The sequence below is a fragment of the Notolepis coatsorum genome (genome assembly GCF_963971535.1).
Source record: "Notolepis coatsorum genome assembly, chromosome: 10".
In the NCBI taxonomy this organism is placed as follows: domain Eukaryota; kingdom Metazoa; phylum Chordata; class Actinopteri; order Aulopiformes; family Paralepididae; genus Notolepis; species Notolepis coatsorum.
The window spans coordinates 3,607,067-3,628,026 of NC_140174.1; the positions used below are offsets into that span (position 1 = coordinate 3,607,067).

Genomic DNA, 20,960 nt, shown 5'->3' on the forward strand with positions numbered 1-20,960 from the left:
ACTCACTCTACACACACGATTGTGTGGCCAAGTTCAGCTCCAACTCCATAGTGAAGTTTGCAGACGACACAGTGGTGGTGGGGCTGATCTCGGACAACAACGAGAAGGCCTACCGGGAGGAGGTTGAGGTACTGGACCGCTGGTGCCAGGACAACAGCCTGCTCCTGAACATTGGTAAAACCAAGGAGCTGATCGTGGATTATAGGAGAGGACAGCAGCAGGAGACACACACACCACTGATGATAAACGGGGCTACCGTGGACAGGGTGAGCAGCTTTAAGTACCTGCGGGTCCACATCTCAGAGGACCTGACATGGTCAACACACATAGACACAGTAGTAAAGAAGGCGAAGCAGCGCCTCTACCACCTGAGACAGTTAAGGAAGTTCAGAGTATCGGGGAAGATACTCCAGTCCTTCTACTCCGGAGCTGTAGAGAGCATCCTGACCGGAAACATCACTGCCTGGTATGGAAACAGCACGGCACAGGACAAGAAGGCCCTACAGAGAGTGGTGCGCTCAGCCGAGCGTACCACGGGTATTGCACTACCTCCCCTGCAGGTTCTATACAACAAGAGGTGCAAATCCAGAGCCTGCTTTCTCTCGTTTCCTTTCTAGATTCCTTTCCTTTCTGGCTTTCATGCCCCCCCCCCCCCCCCCTGCTGTTAGCTTCTCTGCGCACCTTGGTGACGTACTTCCATGACAGACACACACACACACACACACACACACACACACACACACACACACACACACACACACACACACACACACACACACACACACACACACACACACACACACACACACACAGCCAACTTTTTATTTATAGATGTGTGTGTGTGTGTGTGTGTGTGTGTGTGTGTGTGTGTGTGTGTGTGTGTGTGTGTGTGTGTGTGTGTGTGTGTGTGTGTGTGTGTGTGTGTCCTGCATTATTGGTGATTGTTGTTTAGTTCAAGTTCAAGTTCTTTATTTGTCAAATACACAACAATACAGGGGCGTTGCAGGTCATGACATGTCTGTGTTCCGAGCTCAGACTCAACGGTGCACAATGAAGAAACAACAATGAATACAAGAATGGTCACAATAAGTAGTAGTGGTAGTAAGATCAAATATAAAATGAGATAAGATGAAGTAAAATAGTCAATTATTTACACTACACGCAGTGTCTTGCGTTTAGTGTATGTGCATGTTAAGGTGCAGTGCGTGTTTGTGTGTGTTCAATAACAATAAGTAGTAGTATAGTAATCCACCTTTTTGGAGAGGGGGGAGAGAGAGGGGGGAAGAGAGGGGGGGGAAGAGAGAGAGATACAGAGAGGGGGGGAGAGAGAGGGGGGGAGAGAGAGAGGGGGGAGAGAGGGGGGGGGGAAGAGAGAGAGATACAGAGAGGGGGGAGAGAGGGGGGGGGGGGAGAAGGGGAAAGAGGGAGAGGGGGGATAGAGGGGTGTTAGAGAGAGGGGGGAGAGAGAGAAGGGGAAAGAGAGAGGGGGGGGTAGAGAGGGGGGGAGAAGGGGAAAGAGGGAGAGGGGGGATAGAGGGGGGTTAGAGAGAGAGGGGGGAGATAGAGGGGGAGAGAGAGAGGGGGGGAGAAGGGGAAAGAGGGAGAGGGGGGATAGAGGGGGGTTAGAGAGAGAGGGGGGGAAAGAGAGAGGGCAGATCGTCAATGGCGCGAGGCAGAGAGAACACGACAGCGTTTCTATAACACTAACTCCGTCGTCGCGCCCCCCGGCTGTCTCAGGTCCCTGCAGGCCACGCCGGTGCCACTGTCTGACCCGGGTCTGGTCATCCTCATCACCAACTCCAACGTCAGACACTCCCTGACCGGCAGCGAGTACCCCAGCCGGCGCAGACAGTGTGAGGGGGCCGCCGCCATCTTGGGAAAGGCCAGTCTCAGGGACGCTACCATGACGGACCTGGAAGGTGAGGAACGAGGCGATCTCGTTTCTATTCGATTCACCATATTCACGCGGCGGCCATTTTGATCTTATGTCATGAATGAATGAATGATCATTATATTTATATAGCGCTTTTCTAGACACTCAAAGCGCTCCCCACAATGTAGGGTGGAAATTGCCTCCTTCACCACCACTGTGTAGCACCCAACCTTGGGCTACGCAGGCTCAATGGCTACCATACACTGGCACCGGGCACACATCACACTACTACACAATGGCTGAACGGCTCATGCTCAGGTTGGGATTCCTTTTCTCTACCGTTTCAGAGGCCAGGACCCGGCTGGACGAGGTGACCTATCGCAGAGCTCGTCACGTGATCGAGGAGATCGAGCGGACGGCCCGAGCTGCCGAGGCTCTGAAGAGAGGCTCCTACGAGGAGTTTGGCCGGCTCATGGTGGAGAGCCACAACTCCCTCAGGTACGGAATGGATCCAAGCGGGGCTGGGCGATTAATCGATATCGATTTGGGACGATTTAGAAAAATTTTAATCGATTTTTTAAAAAAGAAAAAAAAATTAAGTCGCCTTTTATTTGACAAAAAGTGAAGATTGGTGAAAGTTAGGTTTGCACTTCAATCCCAATAGGGACATTCATCTTGGTTTGATAATTTTTTTGTGTCAAATAAAAAATAATATTGGTTTTGCTCTCAAGAGAAAAAAATCGAATAACATCGTAAATCGGATTTAAAAAATAAATAATCCGGGATTTTATTTTTCGCCCAGCCCTAGATCCACTGCATAACCGTTTTTTTAAAAGCTCCAAACCAAGACATTTCTTTTGGATCATATCAATGTGGGGGTATATTGAAATATTCTTGGAAGACTATAATCTGCTTGACTCAGCGTTGGCAAATCTTTTACAACTACAAAATAAAAAAATTGTAAAACTCATTTTTGTCCCTTTTCTAGTTTTAGCCACTGGCTCAAGAGCTCAACCAATCAACTAGAGAATGAAAAGAAATGAATAAAAGTGAATTATTCTTGTTTTACGTTCGGATTAAGGATTGGGCCTTTTTTTAAAGTGTAAATCCGCCATTCGCTTTGATATCGCACACCCGTCAACCCGGTCACCTCGTTTGCCTGAATTGTAGAGAAATGTCGACGTACTGTATGTATTATTACTACCGTACTTTTCGCACTATAAGCCGCAGCTGACTATAAGCCGCAGCAGCTAAATTGAATGATGTGTACATATATAAGCCGCACTGGACTATAAGCCGCATGTGTTTTAATGTTTAATTACCATATGTAAGGAGTGGAGCCTGCGGCTTAATTTGACTCAACACGGGAAACCTCACGCGGCCCGGACACGGAAAGGATTGACGATTGATTGCTCTTTCTCGATTCTGTGGGTGGTGGTGCATGGCCGTTCTTATATTGAGCTTTAAGTTCCCACCTCTACAGAGAATGACTCCCACCTCTACAGAGAATGACTCCCATTGGGACACAATACTGTCGGACAAATAACAAGAATTAACTCATTTACAAGTTGTATTAAGTAAATAAGGGAACAGATAAATAACATTTCAATGCAGTAAAAAAAGCAATATTTCGAATTTCGGGTTTTGTCCACATATAAGCCGCACCGTTATATAAGCCGCAGGGTCGAAAAATGGGGGGAAAAGCCGCGGCTTATAGTCCGAAAAGTACGGTACTTACTTATGTATTATGTATTATTTATGACTGTATTATAATGACATTCTGCATGCGCGCCGTCCCTCTGCCAGGGAGCTGTACGAGGTGAGCTGCAGGGAGCTGGACGAGCTGGTGGCCGCAGCCATGGAGGTAGACGGCGTGTTCGGCAGCCGCATGACTGGGGGAGGCTTCGGCGGGTGCACCGTCACCCTGCTGCGGGCCCACGCCATCGACAGGACCATACTGCACATACAGGTGAGCGTCAACACCGTCACCCTGCTGCAGGCCCACGCCATCGACAGGACCATACTGCACATACAGGTGAGCGTCAACACCGTCACCCTGCTGCAGGCCCACGCCATCGACAGGACCATACTGCACATACAGGTGAGCGTCAACACCGTCACCCTGCTGCAGGCCCACGCCATCGACAGGACCATACTGCACATACAGGTGAGCGTCAACACCGTCACCCTGCTGCAGGCCCACGCCATCGACAGGACCATACTGCACATACAGGTGAGCGTCAACACAGTCACCCTGCTGCAGGCCCACGCCATCGACAGGACCATACTGCACATACAGGTGAGCGTCAACACCGTCACCCTGCTGCAGGCCCACGCCATCGACAGGACCATACTGCACATACAGGTGAGCGTCAACACAGTCACCCTGTAGCCCCTTTCGTGACTGTGATGTAGGGCTGGGCGATATAACGACAACGATAAATATCGCGATATATTTTAATAATCGATATCGAAATTAAAAGAAATCGAAAAATCGTTTATTTTTTTTTTATTTTTTTTGTTTGACCTGCAACAGGGCAGTTTTAAAACCAGAGACAGTGGACAGACTTGTCTTTCTTGCCTGCAACTTAAAGTAATGGCTTTGCTTGTCCAAATGACAATACTGACCAAATTGAGATTTATTTTGTTTGCTTTCTAATTTAAAATACAGTTTGAAACCGTCTGTACACAGTAGGCTATGTGTGCTAGCAGAGCTAGACTCCAGTCACGAGTCACGGTGCACATGTGCGGTGGTTTGTCCACCAAAAAAGCGCCAAAAGATCGAAAATAAACTAGCAGAGCCAGAACTGTTCAACTCCCCTGGAGCCACAGCCAGCAGAGAAGCCGGTTTACTTTAGCTTTTAAACCAGCTGCAGCCTGAGAACTGGAGTTCAAGTTTCAAGTTTCTTTAATAGTTGTCATACAGAAGTACAGAATACTTTCATACAAAATGCTTCTTACTGTTACGCTCCAGAGACTGTGCTAGACAAGATAGTATCAAATAACATAGTATAGCATGTAATTTAGAAGAAGAAAATGAGGTCACAGTGTTCGGTATAGACATATGTACAATGTTCTGAGTTACCATATAATATACAATACTATGCAGTGTACTAATGTACAGTACTATATAGTGCAAAGCAGAAATGGGATGAGGTACAATTTAGGTACAATTTACAGTAAGGTGTACGAGTTGTAGTGCAATCCTTCATCAATAAATATAAAGTGTGGGGAGTGGGTGCTACAGTGTGTTTGTTTAAAGTGGGTGTGTGCTATAAAGTGTGTGGAGTGGGTGCTACAGTGTGTTTGTTTAAAGTGAGTGTGTGCGTGTGGATGTGTGTGCTATGTGCGTTTGGTGGTTGTTGTTGTTGTGTAGTGTTCATTGTTCGTTTAGCAGCCTGAACACTACACAACAACAACCACCAAACGCACATAGCACACACATCCACACGCACACACTCACTTTAAACAAACACACTGTAGCACCCACTCCACACACTTTATAGCACACACCCACTTTAAACAAACACACTGTAGCACCCACTCCCCACACTTTATATTTATTGATGAAGGATTGCACTACAACTCGTACACCTTACTGTAAATTGTACCTAAAATTGTACCTCATCCCATTTCTGCTTTGCACTAGATAGTACTGTACATTAGTACACTGCATAGTATTGTATATTATATGGTAACTCAGAACATTGTACATATGTCTATACCGAACACTGTGACCTCATTTTTCTTCTTCTAAATTACATGCTATATTATGTTATTTGATACTATCTTGTCTAGCACAGTCTCTGGAGCGTAACAGTAAGAAGCATTTTTTATGAAAGTATTCTGTACTTCTGTATGACAACTATTAAAGAACTTGAACTTGAACTTGATGGCCTGGGGATAGAAGCTTCTTCTGAGTCTTTCTGTGCTCGCCTTGAGACTCCGGTATCGCTTGCCTGACCGCAGCAGTTCAAAGAGGCAGTTGTTCGGGTGACTGGAGTCTTTAATGATTCTCTTAGCCTTGCCCTTGCAACGCTTGTTGTAAATGTTCTGGAGGGTGGGGAGCCCCCCTCCAATTGTGCGTTCGGCTGAATGTGTCACTCTTTGTAGTCTGCTTCGGTCTTGTGCAGTGCTATTCCCAAACCAGGAGGTGATGTTGCCGGTCAAGATGCTCTCTATTGTACATGAGTAGAAGTTCTTAAGGATCTTCTGACTGACTTGGAACTTCCTTAGGCGCCTGAGGAAGTAGAGGCGTTGTCGTGCCTTCTTCACAACACTGTCAATGTGTGTGGTCCATGTCAAGTCCTCGGATATGTAGGCTCCGAGGTACTTAAAGCTGTTGACTCTCTCAACCGGTGCCCCGTCGATGCTGAGGGGGCTGTAGTCCTTGACCCCCGACCTCCTGAAGTCCACAATCATCTCCTTTGTTTTGCTGACGTTCAGGGAGAGGCTGTTTTCCTGGCACCATCCCGCCAGGACCTTGACCTCTTCCAGGTAGGCCCTCTCGTCGTTGGCAGAGATCAGGCCCACCACCACTGTGTCATCAGCAAATTTGATGATGGTGTTGTTGTTCCGCTGAGCCACACAGTCGTGTGTGTACAGGGAGTAGAGGAGGGGACTCAGAACACAGCCCTGGGGGGCCCCTATGTTGAGGGTGATGGATGAGGAGGTGCAGTTGCCTGCTCTCACCACCTGGGGTCTGCCAGTCAGGAAGTCCAAGACCCACTGGCAGAGGTCATAGTTCAAGCCCAGGTCCCTGAGCTTGGCTATGAGTTTGGAGGGGACTATGGTATTGAATGCTGAGCTGTAGTCGATGAACAGCATTCTCACATAGTTCCCCTGCCTCTTGTCCAGGTGTGATGCTGCTGTGTGCAGCACATGGGCTATGGCGTCCTCCGTGGACCTGTTGGGGCGGTATGCAAATTGCAGGGGGTCCATGTTGATGGGGAGGGAGGAGCAGATGTAGCCCTTGTGTGTGAGGGGATGTAACACTAAAGATGGCGGCAATGACAAAGAATTGCTGCAAAATAAACATACATCTGTTTTATTTTTTATTTTTTTATACTTATAACAATTCGATAATTATCGATATCGAGAAATATGATAACATTATCATATCGTTATCGCGATATGATTTTTTTCCATATCGCCCAGCCCTACTGTGATGCACGCCAACGAGGTTTGGCCGAGTGAATCCACAGTCCCTTGCATAGGAAACCACCCTATTTTAACTCTGAAGAACTGGTCCGACGCCAAACGTTCGTCATACAAGTATCGCAGAGAAATGTCAAAGGTACTCACAGTTGCACAGGGGGGTCTTGTGGACAGAGAAACGCAATGGTTTGAAAGCTCGGCGTTGCTAATAAACATTTTAAATAATTTTTTATAAACGTGTAAACATCACCGAGACGGCAGTGCGGCTCTGCAGATATACCCTACTCCTCATTGCGGTGTTCGGGGGAGAGCAGCCATGCGTTCTTCGCTGTTTATAAGAAATTATTTTAAATGTTTATTAGCAACGGCGAGCTTTCAAACCACTGCGTTTCTCTGTCCAAGACCCTCGTGCAACTGTGAGTACTTTTGAAATTTCTCTGCGATACTTGTTTTTTTTCCCGATCCCAATTCCACTGTGCCAATTCTCCCCTCCCCTGTCTTGAACGTTGCTCGCATATGCCCCCCACTGGCCGGTTGTAGGGAGGATAGAAGCCTTGCATCACGTGTCCCCTACGACACACGAGGAGGCAGCCTGTCGCATCTTTTCACCTGCCAGCGCGGACTCTCATTGGCGGGGTGTAACGTGTGGGAGGCTCACACTACCCCCCCGCCATTTCCTGCCTCTGCTGTGCAGGCGCCCTGACCGACCTGTAGGAGTCGCTGTCCACAACGTCCAGATTACCACCCATCGACTTCCACCCGCTAACTGAGTTAGTATGACGGCCGGCCCAAACCTTGTTGGCGTGCATCACAGTCACGAAAGGGGCTAAGTCACCCTGCTGCAGGCCCGCGCCAGCGACAGGACCATACTGCACATACAGGTGAGCGTCGACACACACTCACCATTCACATTCTGGCACATTTGGCTGCATAGGAAAGTATATTCTCTTGCAAAAAGGGGCTCCGTGTTATCTGCTCTTATCTCGATGTTTTGGAGTGCAGCAAAAAAATAAAACATAAAGATTAAACCCCGTTTTCCTACTCTTTAGCCTAACTTTGAATGAACGTCCAAATGTGTTATTTCAGCGTCGGGGAGATTCCTGAGCTGTGTGGCCTTTGTTCCGTTTGTTCACTGGGGGATAGAAAGCGCCTTTCAGAGCTACGGCTGTCACTTTAAGGGGGACATTTCAGACAAATTGACCAGTCCCCCCCCCCCCGTGTCTTGCCCAGACAGCCCCAGACGGTGTGTGTGTGTGTGTGTGTGTGTGTGTGTGTGTGTGTGTGTGTGTGTGTGTGTGTGTGTGTGTGTGTGTGTGTGTGTGTGTGTGTGTGTGTGTGTGTGTGTGTGTGTGTGTGTGTGTGTGTGTGTGTGTGTGTGTGTGTGTGTGTGTGTGTGTGTGTGTGTGTGCGCGCGTGTGTGTGAAGCTTGTGTGTGAGATCGGGGGGGGGGGGCATGAGCTGAGAATAAAAGCGAGCTCCGCTGAGACGTGGGACCAGAAGTGTCCCGTTATTAGCATGCGGGTCTGATCTCTGTGTCCCTCTCCCTCTCTCTCTCTCTCCCTCTCTCCCTCTCGCTCCCTCTCTCTCTCCCTCTCGCTCCCTCTCTCTCCGTCTCTGGCTGCTTGAAACACTGTCAGCGTTGGTCTTATGCAACAGGGCCTGCTGTTGGCACGTCGCACTGACACCATCTGCAATCCCCAATGGAGAGAAATCAACAAGGATGTTAGAACGGGGGGCGGGGGGGGGGGGGGGGGACCGCCAAGTGGACACACACCGATTTGAGCACTTTTAACACGATACAGTTTGTCTTTCCAACGTAAAAAGGAAAAACTGGACGTATATGGAACTTTTCTCATGTTCCTTTGAGCTTTGGGAAAAACAGACTTGGCAGGTTTTCTCGCATCTTATACGTCTACCTCTGCCGTTTCCCGGTTACTGTTTCACTTTGCCGCCGAAAGTGTGTCTCGGGGGGGAAAAAACGAAAAACACTTGAAACGCGCCACGTCCCTCGATCCCGTGGCATTCTGGTGCAGAGCAGCATCCTCCTCAGTGGAGACCGACGACCACAGAGGCCCGCTGGACCCCCTGGCGTTCTCCGAGGGTTCCCTGTAGTAGGATAACGAGACACGGGGGGAAACGAGATGCTGAACCTCAACTCGCCGGCGGGCGACGACAGTAACTCCCTCCTCCAGGACCCGGTGTCGCTGAACGTCGGCGGCGAGATCTACACCACCACGCTGGACACGCTGACGCGCTGCCGCCAGTCCATGCTGGGCGCCATGTTCACGGGGGGGCAGATCCCCACGGCGCTGAGGGACCGCGACGGGAACGTGTTCATAGACCGCGACGGCAAGGCGTTCCGGCACGTCCTGAACTACCTGCGCTCCGGCTCCCTGGACCTGCCGCAGGGCTTCCCGGAGCTCGCCCTGCTCCGGAGGGAGGCGGATTTCTTCCAGATACGCCCCCTGCTGGAGGAGATTCGCCGACGCGAGGCGTCCGCGCCAATCAGCCTGGTGAGAGGCGGGCCCCTAGGAGCCATGCTGACTGTGGACATTGACAGCAAGGTGTGTCTTTTGTATGCGGGTGTGTAAATAAAAGCCCATTGATGTGCGTGCATGTGAAAGAGAGAGAGAGTGTGTGTGTGTGTGTGTGTGTGTGTGTGTGTCAACATGGAAAGAGCAGACCTGTTGTTTGTGTACAGTCTCCAGCGGGGCGTGGTCAGCATGTTGTGCCGTCTCTTCCCCCCCAGGTGCGCGTGCTCCACTTTAACCTGCGCCAGGGGCCACAGAACTATGAGCTGTGCACGTGCTCCGTGCGCGTCTTCACGGTCGACCTCTTTTGCACGTGGAGCGCCTTCCTGGCCCTGCTCTGCGAGCGCTTCTCCTACCGGACCCCCCAGGGCCTCCTCTGCCCAGCGCGGCCCGGCGACCCCGGCAGCGGGCACAACAACAACAACAACAACCGGCTGCGGCTGGAGTGGGTGCCGAAGCCCGAGGGACTGCCCCAGGAGCAGTACGACAAGCAGCGCTACCGGGGGCTGACCGCGTCCGACCCCGAGGCCGCTGTGGCGGCGACGGCCGGCGGTGACACGCTCCTCCGGAGTCACCGCGACATAGTGGACGCGCGGAGTTTCATAGAGGAGCTGCTGACGGCGTCGCTGGCCGAGGGCTTCAAGGTCGACTCCGTGACCCCCGACCCCGCGGACATTCTCAACTGCAACTCGCTGAGGCTTGTGAAACGCTGAGGCCTCGGGACGCATTTAGACCCGACTGAAAGCACCACTGAGGCGTGACGCAGTCGACAACTACGGATGATCGCCAACAGTCCCGTATTAACCGGCTACCCTCTAGACTTGACTTGTACTTGTATTTTTGAAGTCTTTATCTTGTTCTTAGTATAACATGTGTCACCGTAGCTTTGGACAACAGTCGTGGTGGTAAAGGGGGAACTGGGTGGAACCGTATAGCGTGACTCAGAAAGAGAGACGGTTCACTCCTCCTGCCCGTCTGATTATCCGACCAGTTTTGTTTGCAAAATCTGAATTGATTGATTGATTGAAAAGTTTATTAACAGATTGCAGAATGGGTACAATACAGTACAGCTCAATACATACAATTGTTATGGGGATGCAGACCAGAGAAAGACTTTCGTCTTGTTTACATCAGGGTCCCCCATTTTCAATTCATCGTGACATTTATGACATACACAACATACAGATATACAGATATATATCATGACATTTATGACATACACGACATACAGATATACTGTACAGTACTGTTACATCCAGACATTTATCTGATGTCATAATTCCTTCCTTGTCCTGAATAAAAAAGTTTGTCAATGATTCTCTGGAGTGGTTTCATCTCGCACGTCTCATCATAGGTCTGTTGGGTCAAGCAGTGGGCCTAAACGGCAAATTATTTGTACCATAATTTTCTCTGCCTGGTGCGTTTTGCAGCTCCAAGGCCTTTTCGGGTTTGGTGCGGTGAGGGTGGGGGGGGGTCAGATGAGCTATGGATTTGAGTGTGTAATTTTAGCAAGGAGGAAGGGGTAAAGGAGGAAGTGTGCGAGAGGAAAAGATTAGTGTCGGGTTGGAGAGGAAAGGTGCCTGGTTTGAAAACAACCCCTGTGGCTCCGTCCTATTTGCAGCCTCCCTAGCCCCCTTCCTGGGATGGGATGAGATGGGACGGACCCATGGGCTCCCTGTGGACAAGCTGATGGTAGCGTTGCTAGTGACTTATACAAATATAACTAAATACATCTCATAATACCACTCACATTTACCTTCCCCCTTATTTTTTTATGAATAATTATTCGTATTTTCTTTTAACTCATTCAGCGCCAGTCACGAGAAAAGTCGGGTTAACTCGCCAACCGTTCAGCGCCAATCACGAGAAAACTCTGGTTTTAATCGTTATTTATTTTATTAGCTATATCCATTCATTTTTTCATCCATCCAGCCTGATGTTATCATTGGGAATGGGTCTGAGCTCGCAAAAAGGGCAAATACCGCCGCCTACGCCTTCCAGCCGGTATTGCACTCGATTAGAAATCTAGCGTTGATTTCAGGAAGATTCGATAATCGGGCGAAAAATGACAACGTGCTTAGTGTATTCCACTAAAATGCTATTATCGCGTCTTTTCCTGGGATTACTAAGAATCACAAACTATACTCATATTCAAAGCGGTATAAAACGGAAATGTACGGATGAAAAAACAATCAGTTTTGTGCATGTTGACTGGAAGCAACTCACTGACAATCGACGGGTGTATTAGACCCATATCCATAATCCCATAATAAACCCATAATCTCGCAGTCTCCCCATTGATTAAAGCGATGGCGTTCTAGCGCCCCCTGGCTCATTAAGCGATGGCGCTGGATGAGTTAATGTTTTTCACATAATATTTGTATTGATATTTTTTACTAATATTTTATTTTTATACTCATATGTTTGCTTCTTTTTTTCCCCCTTCTCCTTCACAGGAACGATACAGTGGAACCCCAACGTTCTACATCACTACGCCTTCAGAGGGATCTCGGGTTCTCAGTCTTCCGTGACCAGAATAACGTGCGTCGTGGACATTTTCCCTGTGTGCCACGACCACAAACCACAAAAGATGCATTGTGTTTACGGCTTGTCTGAATTATTATTGACGTTGCTTTAACAGAGAGCGCGCCCTGTTAAATGAGTGGTAAAAGAGGGTGAAGTGATTGTGTGGGCCGGGTTGTAAGGGGTTCTGTGTGTTAAGTGAGGGGGAAAGTGCCTTGCTATGAAAACAAGTGGTGAGTTTTGTGCTATGCTCAAATCAAATGAATCAAGCCTCAGGGTTATTTTTTCCCATCATGTTTATATCAGTGAAATAATTGTTTTAAATGTTATTTGTATGATTGAAAAAAAAGTGGAATTGCAAAATGTCCTTTTTTTATTTTGACACATTGTTTTTTAGTATGTTTGTTTTTTTGTTGAGATTTTCTTAACCAATAATTGTATGGTTTCATTAAATTACACATCTGATTTAATAAAGTTTTCTACTCTACTGAATTGTTATTCGAATTGATTGATTGATTGATTGATTGATTGATTGATTGATTGATTGATTGGAAATTGTATTAACAGATTGCAGAATGGGTACAATACACACAATTGTTAAGGGATGCAGACCAGAGAAAGACTTTCGTCTTGTTTACATCAGGGTCCCCCGTTTTCATTTCATCATAGCATATATGACATACCTGACATACAGATAGACAGTACTGCTACATCTATACATTTATGACATACCAGATTTACAAATACAGTACTGTTTGTGATACAAAGAGTCTAAAAAAGAGAGTATATACATTTGAGGGGCCAGGGCATAATTTGGACACATTGTTTTTAGTATAATGTTTTTTTTTTTGGTTGAGATTTTTTCTTTCCAATAATTGTATGGTTTCATTAAATTACACGTCTGATTAAAAGTGTTCTACTCTACTCTACTGAATTTGTACATGTTTGATTTTACAAAACAGGGGAAGTTCTCGATAAGCCTCTCTCTAGGCTTCTAACTTCTCCTTCACAATATTATGGTTATAACTTATTATGTTTTTTTTTTTTTTTTTACTTTACAAATAAAAAAACAAATTACACAAATACAATTGTTATTCTAATCCAGGCCAGTGGGTGTGTGTGTGTGGGTGGTGTCAAGGGAGGAGTCAGCGACGAGACTAACCAGTCCAGTGGAGCCCTGCTGGCCGCGCTGCTGAGCAGGAAACACCGAGGCTGAGCCGCAGCAGTGGAGGAGGAGGAACCCGAGAGAGAGCAGCGGTGTGGAGGAGCGTTCAGCGGCCAGAGGGAAACTCAACCCAACTTCGAGAGAGGAGGACAGCGTTGCTACTTGCTAGCCAACAACAACGACACCAAGCTGGACATAATACACGAGACGTTTTATTAATAACCACCAGCGACTCAAAACAGTGGACACAAGAAGAGCCTGAAGACTGTTTGGAGCCAGCAGCAGGTGAGTTTGGAGCAGCAGGGAGGGCCCGGAGCGTTACTGTGTTGTTGTCGCCCCACAGGTGCTGCTGCTGCTGGAGAGAGTTGGGGCTAACGTTAACCAGCTAGTTAGTTAGTTAACTAACGTCGTATTATTCCAGGGTAGCTATGTGTCCTGGGCGGACTTCAACAAGCTAAGTTAGCTGCTAACGTTACCCTTTATTATCACCAGACTTGGCTGCTAACTGAAGCTAACCAACACATCAACAAGCGAGCTAACAGGAGGGAGGCAGGGGTTAAAGTTTCTGCATGAGTGTTCCTACAGAAGTACAGAAATACTTTGATATGAAATGCTTCTTTCTGTTTTGCTCCAGAGATTGTGCTAGATACAAATAGATAAGTATAGTAAGTATAAAATAGAAGTCAAGCACGTAGACAAAAGTGTTCAATATATATACAATGCAGAGTAGAAAAGTAACTGAGTTACAATATACTATACAGTACAATGCAGAAATTGGATGAGGTACAATTTACAGTAAGGTGTAATGAGGTATGGGTTGTTGTAGTGCAAATTCTTTGCCAATAAATATAAAGTGTTAGTGTCTAAAGTGGGTGCTGCAGTGAGTTTTTTGTTTAAAGTGGAAAGCCACTAGCTATCAACAACTAGCTCATCTCTTAATGGTAATATTAATAACACTAACGTTTCATATCCCACCACACGCCTAGCGAGGAAGCTACTGAAACCTCCCATTCAAACATATTATAACGCTGTTCTGGGGTTTAGAAAAAGTAACGTTAACTAACTAATAAATCGCAATAAGTTATCATTTGAACTTAAATGTGTTAAGCTTAACGTTAGCTACCACCACACGTTAATTAGTGTCTGCCTTCGCATAAGGGGGATTGATTGATTGACATTTTTATTAACAGATTGCAGAATGGGTACAATTAAATACACAGTACGGCTCAATACACACAATTGTTAAGGGGATCATGCAGACCAGAGAAAGACTTTCGTCTTGTTTACATCATTTTACATTCATCATGACATACAGATAGACAGTACTGCTACATCTATACATTTATGACATACCAGATTTACAAATACAGTACTGTTTGTGACGTGTAACTTTGGCGAGATTGAGAGACTAACGCTGTGGATTCAACAAGGTGTGTCACGTAGTAAGGCTTTCCAGTCAACGGTCTGGTTTCATCAATGAGTAATTGTCAGTTTGAGGAGGGGGGCGTGGGATTTCTGTCATACAGGTTTGTCCAGTTTTTTTAAGAGGATTCGAAACGAAATGACAACAATCCACCCCCCCCCCCCCTCAGAATAACAACACTCCTGGCGAACACTATCCCAATTTTTAAACACCCTTCACAGTCTAGTCCACATTCTTCTCATTCTCATCGACGCTTATGGGAAGTGAGTCATTCGCTTGTCACCTGTAATGTTTGCTTGCTATTCTGTGAACCTGTCTGCAAACATTATGATCTCATCCTCTCTGCCTCTCCACCTCGTATCGGCTCTGAGACCGAGGCGAATCGGGTGCAAGCCTTGAAGCCTGGTCATCCGACTCCCGTACAAGTGTATTAGACTGATCTCTCCCATAGTCTGGGACTATATCCACTGGTGAAGGGACAGTCGAGCAGTGTCCTTGCTTTCCGGCTCCCACCTGCACCTGTGCAAGGCCAGCCAAACAAAAGAGCCTTTGTTCCCAGCATGGCCCAGTGCCCTTCACACAGTCCACCTGAAACTATTGTGGAGTTAAGATAAATGCCCCTCCCAAATCTAGGCCAAGCAAGACCTTGTAGCACATACCCGCTGAATTAATAATGTACCAGAGACATTTTATGTCGTGGTCTAAAGTACGCATGCGTGTCACCGCTTCGCTTTTTATTGTTGTGACACACAAATGTCGAGGTGAGTGCACACACAAGGAAATCCTACTTTCGCAAAAGTGTTGTCGTTCTTATTATGATTCACGATAAGCCCCGTGAATGTTCTGTAATCTGTCGCCTCTCAAAGGCTTTCTCGCGCGCCGGTGGTGACTTTCACTTTGAAAGTTAATTCAGTCGACCTTGGCACAGAGATGACAAGGCGTCCCGGGAGGCGGAAAGCCCGGCGACCTAAACCCTCTGAATCTGAAGGCCTCGTCCAGTCCACAGACTTGTCGCGTTGGCAGTTCTGTTACCTGTTAACTTGATTCACGTTTTAGTTTTTTTTTCTTTTTTGTACCTCTTGACAATGTGGAAGACATTACGTGACGGTGGAGGAGAGGCTTCGTCTGTGGTTTACTAATACTGGACTGCAGAGGAAGTAGAGGGCAACTAGAGAACCTCAGACACTCTCTGTCCGTCCTCACACACACAACAAGGCCTCTGGTGCTTTTTTATAACGTAAACATCGACACACAGGACAACAACCCAAAACAATGAACAAGGCTTGTGCGGAGAGCCGCGAAACAATTAGTTCCTGCTCCCGTCTCGGGTCGTTGGAAAGCTTGTCACGTTTCTTGCTCTTTTGTTTTTATTGCACTGCCACTCGCTGTGAAGTCAGAAGTCTGTGTGATAATAACACGACAACGCCTTTGTCAAGTGGATGTTAACGTTAAAAGGTGCAGTGAGGCTAAGGACGAGCGGACGAGCTCAGCCCACCCTACCTAATGCCAGCGAGGAGGAACTCTGGCCTGGGTAGTAACCTCTGGGCTGCTCTCGCTCCTCTCTTTCTCTGGTTCTGATTACAGGAAAAGAGGGGGTGCGTCGGTGGGAGTCGACTGACACATCCTGCCGGCCACACCCAAAAAACTGACAAGATCTCCTCCTGTTGTTGTGTGAGTGGACAGGCCAGGGGGAGGAGCCGACACTGGCCAGGGGGGGTCAAAAAAGGAATTTATTTCTGACTGTTCACACATGCACACCAACCACCACTAGTACTGTGGAAAAGAGGAGTGTTTTTGTATGGGGGGGGGGGGGTTGACTTGACCCCCCCCCCTCTCTGTGCTAATATATAAAGCACCAATCGCACCACAGCGATTTGATGCTGAGTAAGAGAGGAGTCATCATCATCACCACTACCATTAATAATAGCCCAGCTATGTAGTTGTGGATCGCAGTGAAGCGTCACACTCATAGTCTTGCACCATTCCCACTTCCTTGTTGTCCTGTGAACAACCTTTCTCCCCCCCCCCCCCCCCCCACAGCGAGCCACGTTTGCCAGTGCAGCTAAATTCTCTCGGGCCCACGGGGTCTCATGTAGCCGTCTAACAGGTTCTTCATTGTCTGCGTGAAGAATATGGTGATTTTATAGACTCACCTTTTAGCGTCGAACATGAACCCAGTTACTGTTTAAAAAATATTATGGGGTTCATCATCGCGGCTTTATCAGAATGTCATGCCCACTCTTATGACGCTATTTTCATTTTCTTGCCCTCTTTTTTTTTAACAAGTGCTGACAAAGCTGCCAATAATTGCATAAGCCCATATGTAGAATATTTTGGATGCCGGGCGTTCCGTGGCTGTTCGTCGCCTGGCTTGACAGCGAAGGGAGTATGCGAGCAATGTTGTTTAGAGAGACGGTACTTTCTTTGCTGCCCTGTCGGGTCTCGTCTGTAGTTTGTTGTCGCCGTGTCCGGGCACGTTTACACGAAGCGTTTCTTTTCCTCCCCGGCGTCGACTCTCCCCCGCTCTCTTCTTGATGGTGCAGTCGATATATACGCTGGGAATTTGATGACATCACTCGAGTGTTGCAAAAGCACAACAGGATTTTGTTTAGCCTCTTCTCGGCTCTTGAGCGAGATATTTCCGTGGGGTGGAATTTTGGGATTCCATATTGGAACAGCTGATGGATCTGCCACACATTTGAGCTGGTCTGGTTTCAAGACTCGTGGGCCGTGTGTGGGGCTGCTCTCTAAAGCAACTCTTAGTCGACTTACTCCACTATGATTTATGGGGCTTCGTAGATTTTTTTTTAAGTTGATTTATTTGAGGAATCTGGAAAATGTTCCTTGAATTTCCTAAATTCCTGTTTCCTAAATGCAATCATGCAGAAGGACCTCCTTCAAATCTAGTGCTTACCAGGAAATAGCCCAACTCATTCAGCATGGGGGGAAAAACCAACACTTGTAAAAAGAAATGTGATGAAGTTGAACACATGACTGGACTAAGACGGGATGGCCCTCTGGCTTTGACTGTGTTGTGCTGTGTTGTTTATACCACATCTACTTTTATTTTTCTCCATCTTATTACCTCGTGTGAAATTAGCTCAGTCTCTCTGCAGATCAAACGATGTGACAAATGTCTTAACTGTGACATGACTGACATCCAGTCAGGGTTATTTAGTCTTGCCAAAAACCAGGTTTATTGTTGCACCTTGCTGGCTATTTGAAATTGCAGGGATAATCCATATCTTGTCTAGAATGGAAGAGCTATGGCATATTATAATGTAGTATTTGACTGAAAATGCAACCAATCCATTCAGTCTTTGTCTCACTCGCCTCTGATCTGGCATCGTTTTCAAACTGAACCTGTTGAAACTATAGGAAGCATAAATTGCTCTCTGGGGACTTCCCTGTAATTGTATCAACATTGTCCAGTCGTCTACAGGCTTTTGTAATTGTATCACATTATGGTGTCTGTCCAGTCGTCTACAGGCTTTTGTAATCGTATCAATGGTGTCCAGGCGTCTACAGGCTTGTGGAAATTCAATCAAAGCATCATGTGCATTGTGACATTACTAACCGCCTGATTCCCCACCAAACCTGTCTCGCTGTATAATAAATGTTACTCATTGCCAGCGTTGTCATTTGTTCCCTGCAGTACAGCGAACCAAAAAACATGACATTGAGTTATGTTCCCCCTGGGCCATATAAACTATTCTTCTGTCGTTTAAAAAAGAGCCTGTAGTCCATGTTTGATTGGCTGATACATTTTGACACTTTTTTTCATAGCAAACTTCTCTCCACTGGCTTTATGACGTTTGCGAGGTATTCTGTATTATCTAGGAGCAGGAGCGTCTCTTTTCTAGTTGGGACAGGATGACGTCGCCTGGTTCGTTGGATCATCCCGGCGTCCTCCTCAGTCACACGTGGCCTCAGGCCGCGGCCCCCACTGACGTCGTACACTGACGTCGGAGAGAAGGGGCCGTGCGGTCCCAGAGAGAGGTCGAACCAGCTGTAACAACCGGCGGTATATATAAACACCGCTCTCTCTTCTAGCTAGCTAATTGTTGTGTTCATTTTGGAGCCCGCCGCCCCCGATGAGCACTTGGTCCGAGAGAATAACACTTCCAGCGCATTTAATGGCCGGTTAAGCCCCGCTTTGAACGTCCGTCGAGTCAAATGAAAGCCTACAATTAATCTCCACCAGGGTGCAGCGGCTGCAAGTTACAAAAGCTTTAATAAGCGATGTCTGAGTGAAGCCCGGAGAGAGAGAGAGAGACTCCCACCTTTTGTCTCGGTTGACATTTACCTCCACTATAGGACATGGCGGGGTGGTGATCTGGCTGTTTCATAGGGGTGGGGGCAGAATCGATTCACTAATTTATCAAACCTTTTTATATACTTTTTATTTATTTTTTTTATAAAGAAAGTGTTATTTGTATTATAGCACCTTCATAATTACAGACGGGCACAAAATGAGCAGCGATTGTACATTATAACCTCCCTTTTTTTGTGATAGATTTCTGTGTTGTTCAACCCCAAGAATGGTTCCTGCACAGGTCCCGCCCCCACCTCCAGGGTCTGAGGCCCCGCCCACCTCCAGGGTCTGAGGCCCCGCCCACCTCCAGGGTCTGAGGCCCCACCCACCTCCAGGGTTTGAGGCCCCACCCACCTCCAGGGTCTGAGGCCCCACCCACCTCCAGGGTCTGAGGCCCCACCCACCTCCAGGGTCTGAGGCCCCACCCACTTGTATTGGGAATCGTGCAAAATAAAAGCAATGCATAAAGTGTGACATAGAATGAATCAGTATTAAAAATAGACAGAATTAGACCCCCCTAGGCATGGTTTATTGTTCACAAATCACGACTGCAAGTGGTGTAAAGCTTTTATACAACTGCCAGATTCATCCAACCTTATTTCTATACAATAAACACACATTAATCGAAGATTTATTGAAAAAACCATCCGCCAGAAAAAGTAGTTCCCACAACTACAAAAAAGACAAGTTGCCTCCATGTGGAAGCAGCTTGAAGTGCATCCAACCAAACTAACACATCCAACTGTGTATTATTGGAATGATTGAGAGAAGTTGCCTCATGTGGAAGCAGCTTGAAGTGCATCCAACCAACTAACACATCCAACTGTGTATTATTGGAATGATTGAGAGAAGTTGCCTCATGTGGAAGCAGCTTGAAGTGCATCCAACCAACTAACACATCCAACTGTGTATTATTGGAATGATTGAGAGAAGTTGCCTCATGTGGAAGCAGCTTGAAGTGCATCCAACCAACTAACACATCCAACTGTGTATTATTGGAATGATTGAGAGAAGTTGCCTCATGTGGAAGCAGCTTGAAGTGCATCCAACCAACTAACACATCCAACTGTGTATTATTGGAATGATTGAGAGAAGTTGCCTCATGTGGAAGCAGCTTGAAGTGCATCCAACCAACTAACACATCCAACTGTGTATTATTGGAATGATTGAGAGAAGTTGCCTCATGTGGAAGCAGCTTGAAGTGCATCCAACCAACTAACACATCCAACTGTGTATTATTGGAATGATTGATTGAAAATTTTATTACCAGATGCAGAATTGGTACAATACAGTACGGCTCAATACACACAATTGTTAAGGGAATGCAGACCTACTTTCCATAGAACTTCATTCTTAGATGCTTCTATATAAAGTAGGTAAAACAAATTAAAACGTTTTCTTTGCCCTATAGGAAAAAAACGTTTTCTTCGCCCTATTCTTTTATTTATTTTTTTAAACCTACTGTAGAGGGCCTAAACTTAACCAGTTGGAAACCAAGCGTACAGTAATAAAATTAGCAATCAATCAATCAATCAACTCAATAGGCCATGCTCACTTAGAACAGCGCAGCACCCAGCTCTCTCAGTCTGACTATCCCCCGCGTTGCAGGCAGTGTGTGTGTGTGTGTGTGTGTGTGTGGGGGGGGGGTGGCGGTGGGTGGAGACTAGAGCGAGCGCTGACAGTCGAAAGGAAAAAGAAATTGAAAAGAAAATTGTAAATTAATCAATCAATCAATCCGCGATTTTTCTTTTGATACAGAATGATTCAAGACCCATCAATTACATCATCCAACATTGTTTAAACGACTAAGACATTCGCTGTGACAGAATCGCTTGATATTTAGTCGTTTAGTCGCTATCAACATATCCATTTGTAAAGATTATTGTCCACCTTCTTGTGATCCGGCGGAGTGATGTGATGTGGGTCGGTTGTGGGCGGGTCCTGGGCCAGCAGCGTGGAATTGTTGCCAATAA

The 20,960-nt window shown here is 46.9% G+C and overlaps 3 protein-coding genes across 5 annotated transcripts in view; all 3 read left to right on the forward strand.

The window, feature by feature from the left end:
- Nucleotides 1-12,576, forward strand: part of pkd1b (polycystic kidney disease 1b) — a gene marked incomplete at its 5' end in the record, with an annotated part of 79,895 nt that extends 67,319 nt beyond the window's left edge. The window contains 4 exon segments of the mRNA XM_084322312.1: nt 1,738-1,919; nt 2,221-2,371; nt 3,680-3,842; nt 12,018-12,576. Coding sequence (XP_084178438.1) covers nt 1,738-1,919; nt 2,221-2,371; nt 3,680-3,842; nt 12,018-12,092 — 571 coding nt within the window. The 3' untranslated portion in view covers nt 12,093-12,576.
- Nucleotides 9,172-10,307, forward strand: LOC311235230 (BTB/POZ domain-containing protein KCTD11-like; the record flags this gene model as incomplete). Its single annotated transcript, XM_084322640.1, has 2 exons — nt 9,172-9,594; nt 9,780-10,307. The coding sequence occupies 2 exons, from the start codon at nt 9,172-9,174 to the stop codon at nt 10,272-10,274; spliced, it is 918 nt and encodes a 305-aa protein (XP_084178766.1). The 3' UTR covers nt 10,275-10,307.
- Nucleotides 12,577-13,321: 745 nt separating the features above from the next.
- Nucleotides 13,322-20,960, forward strand: part of llgl2 (LLGL scribble cell polarity complex component 2) — a 69,958-nt gene continuing 62,319 nt past the window's right edge. For all 3 annotated transcript variants that reach the window (XM_084323551.1, XM_084323553.1, XM_084323552.1), the window contains exon 1: nt 13,322-13,534. The gene's annotated coding sequence lies outside the window, so the exon portion shown is untranslated. The remainder of the gene's footprint in view (nt 13,535-20,960) is intronic.